General features: G+C 37.1%; 1 protein-coding gene across 2 annotated transcripts in view; it reads left to right on the top strand.

Moving 5' to 3' along the window:
* NBAS (NBAS subunit of NRZ tethering complex) overlaps positions 1–19204 on the top strand; it is a 341832-nt gene that overhangs the window by 85554 nt on the left and 237074 nt on the right. For both annotated transcript variants that reach the window (XM_082672572.1, XM_082672571.1), the window contains 4 exons: positions 4462–4599; positions 4866–4944; positions 8285–8389; positions 8758–8894. In XM_082672572.1, the coding sequence (XP_082528698.1) occupies positions 4462–4599; positions 4866–4944; positions 8285–8389; positions 8758–8894 (459 nt within the window). The remainder of the gene's footprint in view (positions 1–4461; positions 4600–4865; positions 4945–8284; positions 8390–8757; positions 8895–19204) is intronic.

The following is a 19204-nucleotide window of genomic DNA, read 5'->3' as shown; positions in this document are numbered from 1 at the left end:
TTCTCTATGTATAGTATCATGTCATGTGCAAACAGTGACAGTTTTACTTCTTTTCCAATATGTATTCCTTTTATTTCTTTTTCTTCTCTGATTGCCTTGGCTAGGACTTCCAAAACTATGTTGAATAATAGTGGTGAGAGTGGACATGCTTGTCTTCTTCCTGATCTTAGAGGAAATGATTTCAGTTTTTCACTACTGAGAATGATGTTTGCTGTGGGTTTGTCATATATGGCCTTTATTATGTTGAGGTAGGTTCCCTCTATGCCCACTTTCTGGAGGGTTTTTGTCATAAATTCGTGTTGAATTTTGTCAAAAGCTTTTTCTGCATCTATTGAGATGATCATATGGTTTTTATTCTTCAGTTTGTTAATACGGTGTATCACAATGATTGATTTGCATATATTGAAGAATCCTTGCATCCCTGGGATAAATCCCACTTGATCATGGTATATGATCCTTTTAATGTGCTGTTGGATTCTGTTTGCTAGTATTTTGTTGAGGATTTTTGCATCTATATTCATCAGTGATATTGGTCTGTAATTTTCTTTTTTTGTAGTATCTTTGTCTGGTTTTGGTATCAGGGTGATGGTGGCCTCCTAGAATGAGTTTGGGAGTGTTCCTCCCTCTGCTATATTTTGGAAGAGTATGAGAAGGATAGCTGTTTAGTTCTTCTCTAAATGTTTGATAGAATTCACCTGTGAAGCCATCTGGTCCTGGGCTTTTGTTTGTTGGAAGATTTTTAATCACAGTCTCAATTTCTGTGCTTGTGATTGTTCTGCTCATATTTTCTATTTCTTCCTGGTTCAGTCTTGGAAGGTTATACCTTTCTAACAATTTTTCCATTTCTTCCAGGTTGTTCATTTTATTGGCATAGAGTTGCTTGTAGTAGTCTCTTAGGATGCTTTGTATTTCTCTGGTGTCTGTTGTAACTTCTCCTTTTTCATTTCTAATTTTATGGATTTGAGTCCTCTCCCTCTTTTTTCTTGATGAGTCTGGCTAAAGGTTTATCAATTTTGTTTACCTTCTCAAAGAACCAGCTTTTAGTTTTATTGATTTTTGCTATTGTCTTCTTCGTTTCTATTTCATTTATTTCTGCTCTGATCTTTATGATTTCTTTCCTTCTACTAACTTTGGGTTTTGTTTGTTCTTCTTTCTCTAGTTCCTTTAGGTGTAAGGTTAGGTTGTTTATTTGAGATGTTTGTTGTTTCTTGAGGTAGGATTGTATTTCTATAAACTTCCCTCTTAGAACTGCTTTTGCTGCATCCCATAGGTTTTGGATTGTCGTGTTTTCATTGTCATTTGTCTCTAGGTATTTTGGGATTTCCTCTTGATTTCTTCAATGATCTCTTGATTATTTAGTAACGTATTGTTTAGCCTCCATGTGTTTGTGTTTACGTTTTTTTTCCCTGTAATTGATTTCTAATCTCATAGCATTGTGGTAGGAAAGGATGCTTGATATGATTTCAGTTTTCTTAAATTTACTGAGGCTTGATCTGTGACCCAAGAGGTGATCTATCCTGGAGAATGTTCTGTGTGCACTTGAGAAGAAAGTGTAATCTGCTCTTTTTGGATGGAATGTTGTATAAATATCAATTAAATCTATCTGGTCTGTTGTGTCATTTAAAGGTTGTGTTTCCTTATTAATTTTCTGTTTGGAAGATCTGTCCATTGGTGTAAGTGAGGTGTTAAAGTCCCCCACTATTACTGAGTTACTGTTGATTTCCTCTTTTAGAGCTGTTAGCAGTTGCCTTACGTATTGAGGTGCTCGTATGTTAGGTGCATATATATTTATAATTGTTATATCTTCTTCTTGGATTGATCCCTTGATCATTATGTAGTGTCCTTCTTTGTCTCTTGTAATAGTCTTTATTTTAAAGTCTATTTTATCTGATATGAGTATTGCTACTCCAGCTTTCTTTTGATTTCCATTTGCATGGAATATCTTTTTCCATCCCCTCACTTTCAGTCTGTATGTGTCCCTATGCCTGAAGTGGGTCTCTTGTAGACAGCATATATATGGGTCTTGTTTTTGTATCCATTCAGCCAGTCTGTGTCTTTTGGTTGGAGCATTTCATCCATTCACATTTAAGGTAATTATCGATAAGTATGTTCCTATTACCATTTTCTTAATTGTTATGGGTTTGTTTTTGTAGGTCCTTTTCTTCTCTTGTGTTTCCCACTTAGCGAAGTTCCTTCAGCATTTGTTGTAGAGCTGATTTGGGGGTGCTGGTGCTGTTATCTTTTGCTTGTCTGTAGAGCTTTTGATTTCTCCATCAAACCTGAATGAGATCCTTGCCAGGTAGAGTAATCTTGGTTGTAGGTTCTTCCCTTTCATCAATTTAAATATGTCATGCCACTCCCTTCTGGCTTGTAGAGTTTCTGCTGAGAAGTCAGCTGTTAACCTTATTGGAGTTCCCTCGTATGTTATTTGTCGTTTTTCCCTTGCTGCTTTCAATAATTTTTCTTTGTCTTTAATTTTTGCCAGTTTGATTACTATGTGTCTCGGCATGTTTCTTCTTGAGTTTATCCTGTATGGGACTCTGCCCTTCCTGGACTTGGGTGGCTGTTTCCTTTCCCATGTTAGGGAAGTTTTCGACTATAATCTCTTCAAATATTTTCTCGTGTCCTTTCTCTCTCTCTTCTCCTTCTGGGACCCCTATAATATGATTGTTGTTGCGTTTAATGTTGTCCCAGAGGTCTCTTAGGCTGTCTTCATTTCTTTTCATTCTTTTTTCTTTATTCTGTTCCTCAGCAGTGAATCCCACCATTCTGTCTTCCAGCTCACTTATCCGTTCTTCTGCCTCAGTTATTCTGCTGTTGATTCCTTCTAGTGTAGTTTTCATTTCAGTTATTGTATTGTTCATCTCTGTTTGTTTGTTCTTTAATTCTTCTAGGTCTTTGTTAAACATTTCTTTCATCTTCTCAATCTTTGCCTCCATTCTTTTTCCTAGGTCCTAGATTATCTTCACTATCATTATTCTGAATTCTTTTTCTGGAAGGTTGCCTATCTCCACTTCATCTAGTTGTTTTTCTAGGGTTTTATTTTGTTCCTTCATCTGGTACATAGACCTCTGCTTTTTCATCTTGTCTATCTTTCTGTGAATGTGGTTTTTGTTCCACAGGCTGCAGAACTGTAGTTCTTCTTGCTTCTGCTATCTGCCCTCTGGTGGATGAGGCTATCTAAGAGGCTTGTGCAAGTTTCCTGATGGGAGGGACTGGTGGTTGGTAGAGCCGGGTGTTGCTCTGGTGGGCAGAGCTCAGTAAAACTTTAATCTGCTTGTCTGCTGATGGGTTGGGCTGGGTTCCCTCCCTGTTGGTTGTTTGGCCTGAGGCGACCCAGCACTGGAGCCTTCCCAGGCTCTTTGGTGGTGCTAATGGCGGACTCTGGGAGGGCTCACTCTAAGGAGTACTTCCCAGAACTTCTGCTGCCAGTGTCCTTGTCCTCATGGTGAGACACAGCCACCCCCTGCCTCTGCAGGAGACCCTCCAATACTAGCAGGTAGGTCTGGTTCAGTCTCTTACGGGGTCACTGCTCCTTCCCCTGGGTCCCGATGCGCACACTACTTTGTGTGTGCCCTCTAAGAGTGGAGTCTCTGTTTCCCCCAGTCCTGTTGAAGTCCTGCAATCAAATCCGGCTAGCCTTCAAAGTCTGATTCTCTAGGAATTCCCCCTCCTATTGCCAGACCCCCAGGGTGGGAAGCCTGACCCTGGGAGGGGCTCAGAACCTTCACTCCAGTGGGTGGAGTTGTGTGGTATAATTGTTCTCCAGTTTGTGAGTCACCCACCCAGTGGTCTTGGGATTTGATTTTATTGTGATTGTGCCCCTCCTACCATCTCATTGTGGCTTCTCCTTTGTCTTTGGATGTGGGGTTTTTGGTGAGTTCCAGTGTCTTTCTGTTGATGATCGTTCAGCAGTTTGTTGTGATTCCGGTGCTCTCACAAGAGGGAGTCACCTCATAAACTTTTAAGCACCCTACAAATGTCAGTTAATAACAGTAATAAAGTTATTTGAGAAGAGCTGCTGTTCATCAAACATTTGGAACTTTTGGGGGGATATAAATGTGATAGTGTATTTGATAAGTAATTTAAATGAGACTGACATTCATTACCATTTTAAAACCTTAAATAGAAGTGATTCACATTGTAAACTCTGGGCAACGTTTTCTTCATAGGCTGTTTCACATTGGGTGACTATAACCTCCCATGTTTTCGTAAGCAGTTTTCATTTTCTTGATATTCAGAGTTTCTACATGTGATGATTACTGATGACTTTTTGCCCATCCTATGGACATAAATGAAAGAATCGCTTTGCTTATAATAAATAGCAAAAGCTTTCTTTCAAATAATTGCTTGTTTCTGTTTCTGCAGAAACCAATGTAATAAAATCAAAGTAGGAGAAGGTACTTCACTATATGAAATTTAAAAAAATACACAGATTTGGGTTTTCTTTTTTTCTCACAGATTTACACTACTTGGTGAAATGGACATTGACGGTGTCTCCTACGAGGAGCTTTCCCCACCTGATGAAGAGCCTGCTGAGAAGAAAAAGAAGGAGCTCAGGAAGAGACAAGAACTCCTTAAATTAGTGAACTTTTCAAAGTAAATGATTTATTACTGTTCATTTGTAATTTCTTACCTAGTAATACCTAGTAATCTAAGTGTGTTCTTTACTAGTGACAATTGCTGTACATTATTTTGGCAAGTTAAATCAAATGCATTTAGTATTGTTTTACCCTTGTGCTTTTGTGTACTGTTCCATGAATTTGAGGCTTAATACAATATTGATCATTTTTATTCTATTTTAGATCTTAGAGAAATGTGCTTGTAGGTAAATATAAGTGGCCTAATACAGTTGTTCAAAACAGGTTAACACTGGAACAAAAGGAACTTTGCCGTTGTAGACTGAAATTATTAACCTACTTAGATCGACTCGCAACATATGAGGTAAGGAGTAGTTTTTGTTTGTTTGTTTTATTTTTGCGGTACACAGGCCTCTCACTGTTGCGGCCTCTCCTGCTGCAGAGGACAGGCTCCAGACGTGCAGGCTCAGCGGCCATGACTCACGGCCCAGCCTCTCCGCGGCATGTGGGATCTTCCCGGACCGGGGCACGAACCTGCGTCCCCTGCGTCGGCAGGCGGACTCTCAACCACTGCGCCACCAGGGAAGCCCAGGAGTAGTTTTAATCAAACCAATTATGTTCACTTGGTCTGTCATTATAAATGCTAAGGCTGCCTTCATATCTGATATTCTTGGTCTTTAGAACTATTTATGTGGGAAAAGTTCATTTTGTATAGAAGCAGGTTCTCTTATACAACAGTTTTGGTAAAATTTAGAGGTTCATGAAAGGCCAGAAGTTGCTTTGTTCGTCTAGGGAGTAGAAGTGCGTTAGCCGTCTCTGAGAATCTGTGTTTCCTAGGTTTATGGTCCTTTTCATTTACTTTTATTTTACATTTAAACTTTAGGTTATGGCATATAGCCGTCTATAGTACCAAATTCAGTATACACTGGGTTTTAATAATCCTAATATGACTATTTCTGACTTGTTTAATTTTAATGATTTATTAGTGGTTTGAATTTAGTTGGTTAAACTTTGATCCTAATTATGGCCAGAGTTAGTCACTTGAACTTAAAGCATACTTCAAAATTGTTTCTTCGGGACCACAAACACAAATATCCCATGTTGGGCATTTCAGTAGCACTCTGTACCATGAGATTTAGGTATCGTTAAAGGCGTGAGAAGCATTTCATAAAATAGACACAGTTTAGATTGCTTTTTCACATGACCCTCATAGCTTACGTTACCCAGGATTTAGTATAAATTTCCCGCCTTTGAAATTTGACTTCATTTGTAGTTTACTTCCTCCATCTCTCTCGGCCTCCCTTCTGTGGTCACACCGTGGCTTTTGGTTTTGGCGCATAGTAGGGACTCAGTAAACGTCACTTCCTATGTGTTTCCCTTTACCTGTTCTTATTGCTTGTTTGTCTTCCCTACTAGATTTTGAGCTACTTGGAGAGCAGGGAAGCTGTATTATTGTTCATTGTATCACCACTGCCTATCACAGTGCCCCTTGCACATTATTGACACCTAATAAATATCTGATTAAAGAATGAATGGTTCATCTGATAACGTGATGCCTGTCCCCATAGTAATGGAGGTACTTAGTACTTGTGATGCCTGCAGGCAAATAAAAGCATTTGATTCTCCAGCTGTTAATACAATAGAATGTTTTCAAACAGAATACTAGTGACGAAAGAGGACTGTTTCTCTGGTTATTAGTAAACATGGTAATTAGTATATCACTTCATACAAACAAGTTATAAAACATTCCTAATAGTTTTATCTGTAGTACAACTAGTTTGACTGTTGGATGGTCATATTATTTTAAAGCATATCCTTTTATTGTGTCCGAGTTCTGTGATATTGATGTAATATATAAAAGCATATTGTGAATTACTGATGTTGGTACAGATATAGTTTATTATTTTTTATACTTAGCTTTAGTTTCACTGATGAGATCTTACAAAGAAAAAGTTCCATAAAATATTCAGAGTTTCATGTTCCAGTTAATTTTATTTTATTATTTTTTAGTTATTGAATTGCTATTTCCTATTTGACAGTAGTAAGTGCATTTATTATTACATGGTAATAGTGAAATTTAAAGTATTTGTTGAGCCCACTAAAGTGGAATTAAGTTAAGCTTTTGAAAAGTACGTGAAGTTCATGAACTTGGCCGTTAAAACTTAGAAACGATGTTCTGATACAGTGACTAACCAGCTAGATAGTGGTAGAGATAGGCATTGCATTTTAATCATAGGGCATGGCTTATTTTATTAATTCTGTGATAAATTAGATAAAAATGGATTTATTTAAATTTTACACAAATTCCTACTGTATGCCAAATATTATGCCAGTGATGGTGGTAGAGAGATGAACAAGGAATAGTCCTTGTGGAGTCCTCATTATATGGGCAATAAGTGATGATAATGAAGATATGAAGAATTGATGAGGGGGCATAATGGAGCAAAACATTAAATTTTTCCTGGGGATGTCCAAGAAGACTATGTAGGAAGTGATATTTCAACTAGTCCTTAAAAAAAGGGAGGCTGACTTAGGGGTCTCTAGGACTACTGTGCGGGGGGGCGGGCTGCAAGCATAGAAGCTCCATAAGGGTAAGGGTCTTGTCTTGTTTGCTGCAGTATCACCAGAGCTCTGAACGAGACCTGGCTTGTTGAGCTCAGGAAATATTTGAAGAAATCAGTAGTTAAGAGATACCTTAAAAAATACCAACATATTTGTTGAGGACTTACTCTTTGCCAGCCAGTGTCTTAGGTACTTCATTCAGATTATTTCTTGACAGCCCTTTGAGGCAGGTATTGCTATCCTCTCAGTTTATGGATGTGAGGCTTAGAGAAGGTAAGTATTTTGTCTAAATAAATAGGAAGCAAGAGCCTCCTCTGAACATCCTCTTTCTTCCCTCTTTTCTATCTCAGTAAGTTAATGCAGTTAACAAATACTTATTGGCTATTTATTATGTGAAAGCCAGCATGCTAGGTGTCTGGGGTTCAGCATAAACACAAGAGAAATGAGCCTGAAGCCATCGCTGTGGTGGGGAGATGTACACTTGCCGTTGCCGTGGCTAACTCCTGTTTGTTCTTTATGTGTCAGCTTTGGCGGCCCTTCTGGGAGGCCCTCCCTGTCCTCCCAGGACTAGTTTTAGCACCTTCCTATGTGTTTCCCTTTACCTGTTCTTATTGCTTGTTCGTCTTCCCTACTAGATTTTGAGCTACTTGGAGAGCAGGGAAGCTGTATTATTGTTCATTGTATAACCACTGCCTATCACAGTGCCCCTTGCACATTATTGACACCTTGATAATAAATATCTGATTAAAGAATGAATGGTTCAATCTGCAATTTACGTAGATCATTCCAGCAGCAGTAAAGTTAATCTAAAGTTCTCACACAGATGTGACAGGTGCCCATAGTACATAGCCATGTGTAACTGTCGTTTATTCGTTTTTACCAGGTGGTGGATTTTGCTTGTCCTACTGTAATTGTACTGCCTATTTCATTTACTTCTGGATTTTTTTTCAATTAACAGCATTTATAAATATAGCCATTTTCCAAATAAAGACAAGAATACAGATGTAGTACTTTAGTTAACAGTTGAGAGTTTAATTAATTCAGGCCTTATTTATTTAGGTAGGCAGAGTTGTAATGGTTTTTAATATTTTCTTGTCACCCATATTTAAAAGCCTTTCCATTAAATCACTGTTTCCTCTCAGGAAATCCTCAGAGTGCCTCATGCATCTGAACAGAGATATGATGCTGAATTCTTTAAGAAGTTCAGAAATCAGAATATTGTTCTCTCAGCAAGAACTTATGCTCGGGTAATTTCTTTTTTGTAAATAAAACAATTATGGTTATTAACACTTTCTAAGTCTTTGAGCCATGCAGTTAACGTTATTGCATGCCTATATCATTACATTTCCTTTCTGTGTTGTACTATATTAATAAATGTAGAGAAAATAGAATCATGTTAAAATTTTTTTATTCATTATTCTGAGTTCTAAAAATAATTTTTAGAGCATTAGGTTGAGAAAAGTGATACAGACCTGGAAAAATCAGGAATCTTTCAAAGCACTTCATATCAGAACTGCATAAAAAAGTTAATTTTAAGGTTTTGAATGTTGTCATACAAAATCACTCCTTTATTTCTAAGGTTCACGTTAGAAACTTGCCCTTGCCTTCTGTACAGGAAAGTAATGTACAAGCCCTAGAAATTCTGTTCACTTACCATGGATCTGACCTGCTTCCTCATCGCCTCGTGATTCTCTCCAATTTCCCAGAGACCACTTCTCCACATGAATATTCCGTTTTGCTCCCTGAAGCTTGGTATGTACTATGTTCACTGAATTTTACCTTTTTGCTAAGTAACAATTTTTGTTTCATGCTAAACATCTTAAATTTTAAAAATTTAAAATGTAAACAATTTAAACTTTTTTTTCTGATTATAAAATTATTTCTAACTTATTTTTACGTGATCCTGAGGCCAAACCAAAATATGTCTAGCATAATAGGATTACTGTAACGTACGGAATGTGAACTTTGCTTTTTTTTTTGAAAGTCTTCTGCTACTAAAAAAAAAAAAAGAAAAGAAAGTCTCCTAGCTTTATGGCTATGTACTCAATATATACTGTTTTATGGTTAAGAACAGTTTTTAGGATAACAGTGTCTGTTTGAATTAGTTGTATCTTTTAGAAATTGAAGTGTAGTTCTGACAATATTAGGTTGTAGGTCCAGGGAACCCAGGAATGTCTTGGGGATCCTGCTTTTCTCAACAACCTTTTCTCCCTATGAAATTCCAGAGGCACAAAGACAGATGGGAAATCAAAGTACCTCTTTCCCATTATACTAATGCTCCTTATCTCAGTTGAAGGCTTTTTGATAATTGGGTTGTGACATAGACTCTTAAGACCAGTGGGACCATTAAGGCCCTGTTGTACCATCTGGTGGGCTTCCAAAGGCCAGAACATCACTTCCTGAGAATGAAGAAAAGAGAATATACATTTGACCCTTGAACAACACGGGTTCAAACTGTGCAGTTCCACTCACACATGGACTTTTTTCAGTAGTAAATACTGCAAAACGACATGGTCCTCAGTTGGCCGAATCTGAGGATGTGGAGCTATGTGTACAGAGGATCCACGTGCATGGAGGGCTGACTATAAGTTATGTAGGGGTTTTTGACTGCATGGAGGGTTGACACCCTTATCCTCCCTGTTGTTCCAGATTCAGCTGTGTTTGCCTCAGTGTGTAGCCTGGAGATGGGCAGGTCATCAGCCCCAGGCCTGAATGCCACCTGGGAGTAGCATACCTTGCTTCTGTCTGACCCCATAGAGGCAGAAGGGAAGAATATGTCCATTTGTGAGACCTTTTATATCTGGTAAACTAGCCCACTAGTAAATGTGGCTCAGTCATTAATTGCATCCTTTCTGAATTTGTTTGCCCAGTCTTAAAAAGAGTTGAGAGTCCCTGTCTTGCTTACTCATGTTGCATACTTTTAGTAATAGGTGAATTGATCTGTATGAAATCTGCTTGTAAACTATAAAATACACTGTAAGGGATTATGACGGCTCTGGCTGAAATCATTGTTACAGACTCTAGCTCCTGGCAACTTACAGTGATATGGGAAGGGAACTGGGGATCATGTGACTTCCTCATTCCTCCTCTGCACCTCCCCTGCATAGTTGTAGGCTTAGCTGTTGACGATAATGACCAGCATTTATACAGTAATTACTATGCATTTGGCACATACTTATATCCGGTCTCCCAACGCTTTTGGTATTATCTCTGTTATTATAGAAAGCTGAGATTTACAGAGGCTTAATAGCATATTAAACTTTATGTAAGTGCTGCCAGGATTTGAACCTATTTTTATTTAGAGTTGTAAGTCAGTAAGCTCTAAAAATAGAAGTTATAAACTCCCTATTTTGCATTACTGTTAGTACTAAAATGTAATTCTTTGTTATGATAAAAGTGAGCAAAAAGAAAAAGCTTGGGATATACCTTTCAAACAGTTTCTTTTAGATCTGAATACTGATAAGTAAATGCAGTCTATAAATATGTATTTATAAATATTTAACAATATAATTCATTTATTTTCTGCCTATTCACAAAATAGATCTAATCTGAATGGAAATGACCTTTTCTACTGTACATTGTTAGTATAGAGAAAAGGGCCACTGTCTTAACGTTTTTTCTAAAGGTAGTTTCTCCTTAGATTTGAACTCATTTATTTGCATTGTCTTCTGATGATTGCTTAGATAAACGTTTGATTTTAACCTGAAATTTCAGAATTGGTTTTTAGAATAGTTTTACAATGCCCAGTGCTATATGTTATCTTTGAAAGCCCTATCTATGGTTCCTTTATGGTGGCTGTCATAACTGATTTAAATGGCAGTAAATACTTTGGGTATATCATTGCAGCAGAGGGTAATTAGATGTTATTTCTAATCTTTCTTGTGGGATGTGTTGCTTAGACAAACTTGGAAAAGACTGATTTCTTGTGAGTTCTTAGGTTATAATCATTTTAAATATATTGAGAAAATATAGATTTATTTTTTTGTTAATCTTTGTTTCTCAAGAAAGTCTTTCACATTGATTATATTTTTGCTATAGTTAGAAAGACTGAGAAAGAACAATAGATTTTAATAGTAATGTCTTTTATGTGACTGCAAAGCGAAACCACAGTTATGTTTCAGGCATAGCCTCTTCTATGAGGTCTTCAGTAATTATTCCTTTCCCTATATTCTCATAATTCTTTGTTCATTCTTGCAGTATAGCACTTTTTATTTTGTATTATAGTCAGTCATTTTTATTACTGCCTTTCTCCCCCTTGTTCTCTTCTTTAATAAACACCCAGCCTTAAACTCACTAACTTCAAGATGGAGGCCATCTCTTGCTGAGTTTTGGATCCTCAGGGCCCGGGTGTTTGTGCGGTGGTTCTCTAAACTTGTTTGCTAACTGGATAAATTAGGTCCATTTTACGCCCATTTACAAAAGAGATGAAAAGATGTCCTGCAGGGATTGCAACAGAATATGCTTTCACTTATTAACAAGGGAGGTGTCCAGGTCATGTTTCTCCAAGGCTCCCACCGCCTTAAAGATTCAATTGCTATTTTAGCCCATAGGTGAAGCCTGTACTCTTCTACCCTATTCAAAGTTTTACTCTAATGGACGTGGAGATCCATAAGATACAATCGTAGGACTTATTTCCCTTTTTTAGGAAATATATTTTTTGAGTCTTGCTATTCATTTTCAAATCACTTGGAAACTTTGGGTCAGATGGACACAAAGTGTCTGATTGTTGGAATGTAAACAGCCCTCACTGTTTGACCGAGCCCCTTCTGCATGCCTGGCGCTATGGTAGGGGTCTTGAAATGAGTGAACACAGTTCCTCTTCAGCAGGAGTCATCAGGTATGGTTTACACAGGAACAGAAGTTCCTGCTTGCAGCATCATGCTTTCAAACTGAGGAAGAGGTGAGTTGAAATGACTCTAAATCTGCAGCCTTTTTTGCTTCCTCTCTTCTTCTCCTCAGTTACAGTGTTTGCCAGCTCCTGAAATGGTCTTGCCACTTCCTTGTTTACTGCCTCGGACAGCTGTAGAACTTTCTGTGCGCATGCCTTGTTTTTCTGTGAGTGTATACATTGCTCAGTGGTAGAGCCTGTATTTCATCCTGCTTTATCTTCTCTTCAGCCCGCCAGCTTGTAGTTTTCAAGTAATAATGACTTTTTAATCATCTGTTGAATTGATTAGAAACAAGTCACTAAGCTCTAAATGGACGCCTCCCAAAGGCAGAATGACCGCGTAGCTCCCCACTGCCTTCAGCTTGCTGTTGGGACACTCGGTACAGGGCCCTGCTCTCTCCACTCTGCCACTGGCAGTCCCATGAGCATGCCAGGCCTTCCCTCCCCGCCCCCTTAGGTCTTTTCAAGGTTAGTGTGCTCCCGCTGGCTGTGTCCTCCTGGATCTTCACATGACTTGTCTCCTCCCGTTTATCTATCTTCCTTGGCCATTCTATTTAGAATTTTACCCTCACTTTATTTTTATTTATTTATTTTTGAATTATCCGTTATAAATATAAAATTATCCATTTTATACACATCAGTGTCTACATGTCAATCCCAATCTCCCAATTCATCCACCCCGCCCCCCTCCCCGCTTTCCCACCTTGGCGTCCATACATTTGTTCTCTACATCTGTGTCTCTATTTCTGCCCTGCAAACCAGTTCATCTGTACCATTTTTCTAGGTTCCACATATATGTGTTAATATACGATATTTGTTTTTCTCTTTCTGACTTACTTCACTCTGTATGACAGTCTCTAGGTCCATCCACGTCTCTACAAATGACCCCATTTCGTTCCTTTTTATGGCTGAGTAATATTCCATTGTATATATGTACCATTTCTTCTTTATCCATTTGTCTGTCGATGGGCAAATTTAGGTTGCTTCTATGACCTGGCTGTTGTAAATAGTGCTGCAGTGAACATTGGGGTGCATGTGTCTTTTTGAATTATGTTTTTCTCTGGGAATGTGCCCAGTAGTGGGATTGCTGAGTCATATGGTAGTTCTATTTTTAGTTTTTAAAGGAACCTCCATACTGTTCTCCATGGTGGCTGTATCAATTTACATTCCCACCAACAGTACAAGAGGGTTCCTTTTTCTCCACATCCTCTCCAGCATTTGTTGTTTGTAGATTTTCTGATGATGCCTATTCTAACTGCTGTGAGCTGATACCTCACTGTAGTTTTGATTTGCATTTCTCTAATAATTAGTGATGTTGAGCAGCTTTTCATGTGTTTGTTGGCCATCTGTATGTCTTCTTTGGAGAAATGCCTATTAAGGTCTTCTGCCCATTTTTGGATTGGGTTGTTTGTTTTTTAATATTGAGCTGCATGAGCTGTTTATATATTTTGGAGATTCTTTGTCCATTGATTCGTTTGCATATATTTCCTCCCATTTTGAGGGTTGTCTTTTCATCTTGTTTGTACTTTGCTTTGCAAAAGCTTTTAAGTTGCATTAGATCCCATTTGTTTATTTTTATTTCCATTACTCTAGGAGGTGGAACAAAAAAGATCTTGCTGTGATTTATGTTAAAGAGTGTTCTTCCTATGTTTTCCTCTAAGAGTTTGATAGTGTCTGGTCTTACATTTAGGTCTCTAATCCATTTTGAGTTTATTTTTGTGTATGGTGTTAGGAAGTGTTCTAATTTCATTCTTTTACATGTAGCTGTCCAGTTTTCCCAACACCACTTATTGAAGAGACTGTCTTTTCTCTCTTACCCTCACTTTAAATCCTCCTTTCCTGTTTTATTTTCTCCCTAGCTTAGGTCAGCCAAATAGTTGACCTTTCACCTACTCTGTTTTGAGATGCCAGTGGCAGAATGTTTACCTTGGCATTTTTTTTTTAACATCTTTATTGGAGTATAATTGCTTTACGATGGTGTGTTAGTTTCTGCTTTATAACAAAGTGAATCAGCTATACATATACATATATCCCCATATCTCCTCCCTCTTGCGTATCCCTTCCGCCCTCCCTATCCCACCCCTGTAGGTGGTCACAAAGCACTGAGCTGATCTCCCTGTGCTATGTGGCTGATTCCCACTAGCTATCTGTTTTACATTTGGTAGTGTATATATGTCTATGACATTCTCTCACTTTGTCCCAGCTTACCCTTCCCCCTCCCCGTGTCCTCAAGTCCATTCTCTACGTCTGCGTCTTTATTCCTGTGCTGCCACTAGGTTCTTCAGAACCATTCTTTTTTTTTAGATTCCATATATATGTGTGCCTTGGCTTTTAATGGAAGTTTGATTAACTATTTTAATTGAACCAAATTTTATGATTATGATTGCTGGGAAACTTTGGTTTGTGTTATTTTAGTGTTTTATATTGTCATTCTTAAATAATCGTATTTGACATTGATGAAATGTGACCAAGTTGTATAAAACTTTGGAATTATATTATCTGTCATAGGTGATACATCTTTTTGTTAGCTACCTGTCTTTAGTTTGTCATTGCTGTAAAACGTTTACATTTTATATTCTATTTGACTCTTTTAGTTTTAAAGTACAAAAGTGACATTTCTTACCATCTTTGTTAACTTTGACAACTTGTGGTAATAGAGGGTTTTTTTTGGTGAAAGAAAGAGAACTATATTTTTTGACTTTTAGTATTTTTGATGCTTATAGCATGTTTTAGAAAGTTTATTTAGAGTTTTCATTTATGTCTTTTGTTTTATTGGAAAGCCTTTCCAGAGTGATGAAAGCAGGCTAGTTTAAAAGGTTGTATTCAGAACAGTTGTCTGTTGAAATAATATAGCAGAGGGATAAAAACATTGACTAGCTAGAGCCAAGTTGCCTAGATTTGTGATCTTGGACATGTTTTCTAACTGCACCTCAGTCTTCTCACCTGTAAAATGGGGATGATTATAGCACTTACTTCATAGCATTGTGAGAATGACCGAGTTAATGTATATAAAACACTGCAAATGGTGCTTGGCACCAAGTCATTGCTACTTAAGCATTAGGAATTATTATTAATGCAGAATCCCATGCTAAGGCTTTGGCCTTATATATGTTATATAATTATTATTTTAAACTTATTGGAATATTTTTATAGTTACGGAAAAGTTGCAAAGATAATACAGAAAGCTCCTGTACCCCCCTCGCCTAGCTTCCTCTTCCTTCTTACATAATCTTAGCACATTTGTCAAAACTAAGAAGTTACTGCTGGAATAGTCCTGCATATAACGTGACATATGCATTCCTAAAAATCACTGCACTATGCAAAATACTGCAGTGAGAACCACAGGGCTTATGGGGAGAATAGGGTTAGTGGAACAAAGTTAGGAATGTAGTAACAATCGTAGTATAGTTTTACATATATTAAATGATTAAGAAACACGTAAGTACTAAAATATGTCACTTTACCTTGACAAAGACCTGAAAAAGACTGCTTATGGAAGTGAGTGTTGGGAACAGTTGCAGTTTGTGTGTTATTGGGAAGTGGGGGAGGGGGGTGATTAGAATTCCAGTACAAAGTTGTAGCCCCAGATGTGGACTGGAGTGGCTCCTGATACATTCCGGGAACTGAGGCTGCTGCTGGATGTCTGGGGAGTGTGTGTGCATGCACACGTGAGCTGACATGGCTTGGTTCAGCTGAGCGCAGTTTTCTGCGTTCACCTAATGTTTCTTGTGGATGGAATTGGGCATCAGCAAATGTGAAATTTGTTATGCTGAAGTTGTTCCATAATATATTAATTTATTGGAATAAGTTTGCATTTTGAAAACATTGCAGAACTGACCATATGTTACTATTTACTAAACTACGTATTTATTTGGATTTAAGGAGTGTTTCTCCTAATATCCTTTTTCTGTTGCAGTATCTGATCTAGGCTACCACATTGCATTTAGACTTCATTTACTTTTAATATATGGAAATAAACTCTGTCATTCAGTATCTGTCACTCATGAAGTTCTTTGACACATATATTTATTACTAGACAGTGAAAATTGATCCTAATATCTATATTCCTGGATCGCCTCCAGAATTGGCAAGGAAAGATTGAATTACATTTAGCGTATTTTGGTGTATTGCAATATTTAAAGCATTTTATAGTATAAGTAGCAAACCTCTGTTGATGGAAATAGAGTATCCAGAGCACCTCATTCTTTTCATCATCCTTGAAAAACTGTTTCTATAGTAACTTGGCAGTTTGTTTCCTTGTGAATATCTAAGTTTAGATTATTTGATGATTGAAATTTTGACTGTGAAAATCGTGCTATAATATACAGATGGGCTGTGCTTGTGTGAACTATGAAAGTGTGTCTTAGACGTTTCCATTTTCTTTTCTGAGTTGGCGATTATTTGTATTATTTGCTGACTGATTTCTGACCATTCACTACCTTTAGTTCCACAGTAATTTATGTGACATATCATTAAGGCTGAAAATAAGAAGTGGCTGAGTGAAAACTTTTAAGTCACCAGTTGTTTAAATAGAATATGATGTCAACCTAATATTAGGTCTGTTTATAGTCGTTTCATATTCTCATACCTAGTCTCATATTCAGAAAGTGCTATTATCCTAGAGTGTAAAAAGCACTTACCCCGCCTTCATTTAGAAAAACCTTGCAAAACAGTCTGATAAATTGTGTGACAAGCCAACCAGCAGAAGTTTCCTGCCTGTGACTCGCAGACCCAGGCACTCTTTGTACTGTGCATACTTTAACTCGTGTGTTTGTCCCTGGTATTTTATTCCCTTGCTAACCCTACATCATTTCTGCTTTTCTCAGGCCTTTGTCCCTTTGGTGCCTCTCTACCCACCTTGGTAATGCAACAGAAAATCCAGGGTCCCCAAGAATTTTCCCATTTTCATTTTTCATTGGGTAAATAAGCTTTGCATCCTTTTCTCCTCATTGATAAGTCTTTGTCATTCCCCCAAAACTAGAAGGCCTTTGGGTGACAAATTTGGAGGATATTTTTGTTTTTAGAGGCTGCTAGTATCCCGTGGCACGTTTTGTTTTGTTTTGTTTTGTTTTTTTATGACCAGACTAACATTATCTCACAATCAGGTGCTATGAATATACTGGTGAATGCAATGATGGTTAATGACTGTTGGATGAACGAATGGTAGTTATGTGAAGAAATTTGTAAAACACAAGGGGTCGATGTAGCAAAGTAAATAAAATGGACTCAGAAGCATTCTTTCTGAAACAATCTATAAAGGAAACCTGTCTGACTTTTCCTACTGAAAGTAAGGTAATATACTAGTTGCGGTCTACAGTCGTCTTCAGAGTGAATATATATATATCTTTAGTGTATTTCTGGATCATATCTTTGGCGTTGTATATTTTTGACTCTGTGTTAAGCATAGGGACCATTTGGACCATTTGGCCTTGATATACTTTTTATTTTATTAAAAATTTTTTTTTAATTGTAAAATACATAAAAATTTACCATCTTAACCATTTTTCAGTGTGCAGTTCAGTAGTGTTAAGTACATTCACATTGTTGTGCACTCAATTTCCAGAACCCTTTTTATGTTGGGAAACAAACTCTGTACCTATTCAATAACAACTCCCCATTTTTCTTTCACCCTAGCCCCTGACAACCACCATTTTACTTTTCGTTTTATGAATTTCACTATACAGTATTTGTCTTTTTGTGTCTGGCATAATGTCCTCCAGGCATAATATGCTTTTAGTAAAATTAATATCACAACTAAGATTTAGAGTGGCTGGCCACCTGTGGGCCATGTTTCTGTTTATGCTGCGAAAGTATTTCTTAAATAAGGTAAAGGACAGAGATGGGTTCTAGTTCAGGACGGGATGTCACATGACCACTGTTGCCTGACTCCTTGTGGAGAGCCTTCTCTTTATCTTTCGATGATGAAGAGGGCATCCAAGTGAAGGGAACTTCTAATATCACATCTAATACTTTGTTTTCTAAATCTTGGATTTGAATAGCCAAATATGGAGACTTTTTCTGTTACTACAACAACATAAAATTTATGTCATAAAAGCAAAACATCAATATGCATTTTATTAAATTTTTCAGTAGGACAAACTTGATCTAGGTCAAATTAATATACCTTTTAACTTAAATCATATAAATCAAATAAAGAATTTACCTTGAAAAAGATCAGATGACATTATTCCCATTCTTCACAACTGAAAGGTAGATAGGAGTTTACTTTTTCCTACACTTCGAGTTTCAAATTAGTGATGTTTTGATATTTTACATTAGTTTGTGATTTTTTCAGAGTTGAAATAATATGAATTATCTTTTTCATTGACTCTAGGCAGCTTTCGATTCAGAAGGTAAGTTATTGTTTGGTTGATTTTTTTTTTGTTTTTGTTTTTGTTTTTGGTTTCCTTGAAAGGCAACAGAAAACAGTACCAGGATCAATTACTGTTGGCTTAGTTTCATAGTTTTAAGGATATTCTGGAAGTTTTTCTCCCGTAAGAAGCATATTACTGTAATGTTTCTTGGAAAGCGGATGTTGATTTTTGAATTTTAACTTTTTCAGTGAAATTTATAATTAATCATGAGTACATGTGAAACTGATTTTAAAATTGAAGCATTTCTAAATTGCTTTATACTATTTCATTTTCATTGAAATAACAGTCTAAAGAAGATGAATGAATCTATAAAATTTTGTGTTATTTCAATAAAAATTTAGGGAATAATTATGTACCATGTAAAGGCATTATATTAGATTAAATAGGTAGATAGGTATATGAGTCACATGTGGTCCCTGTCCACAGATAAATTAGAATCTAGTAGGGAAGATCAGACAGGTTAATTATAGATATAACTACCATAAAGTTAAAATATGTGTCATAGGAGGAGTATAAATGGCTTTAGAGATGGGAGAGATTACTTTCTGTTACAGAGGAGGTAAATCAGGAAAGCCTTCTTGGCAGAGGTGAAGTTTGATCTAGGCCTTGAAGGTTGAGTGTGTTTTTGATGCTGGGAAGTTTGAATAGGAAAGAGTCATCTGAATAAATATTTAACCTGAAGTTGTTTCACTTACTTAGTCCTCACATATATGATATCATTTAGTCACAGAGTACAAAAGATGTTCCCAATTAACTTGTTAATTGAAAATGAATTAGTGCAGAGGTTTTCCAGTAAACAA

This window comes from Grampus griseus (genome assembly GCF_964374135.1).
Source record: "Grampus griseus genome assembly, chromosome: 15".
Taxonomy (NCBI): Eukaryota; Metazoa; Chordata; class Mammalia; order Artiodactyla; family Delphinidae; genus Grampus; species Grampus griseus.
This window is presented reverse-complemented; position numbering and strand designations above follow the sequence as displayed.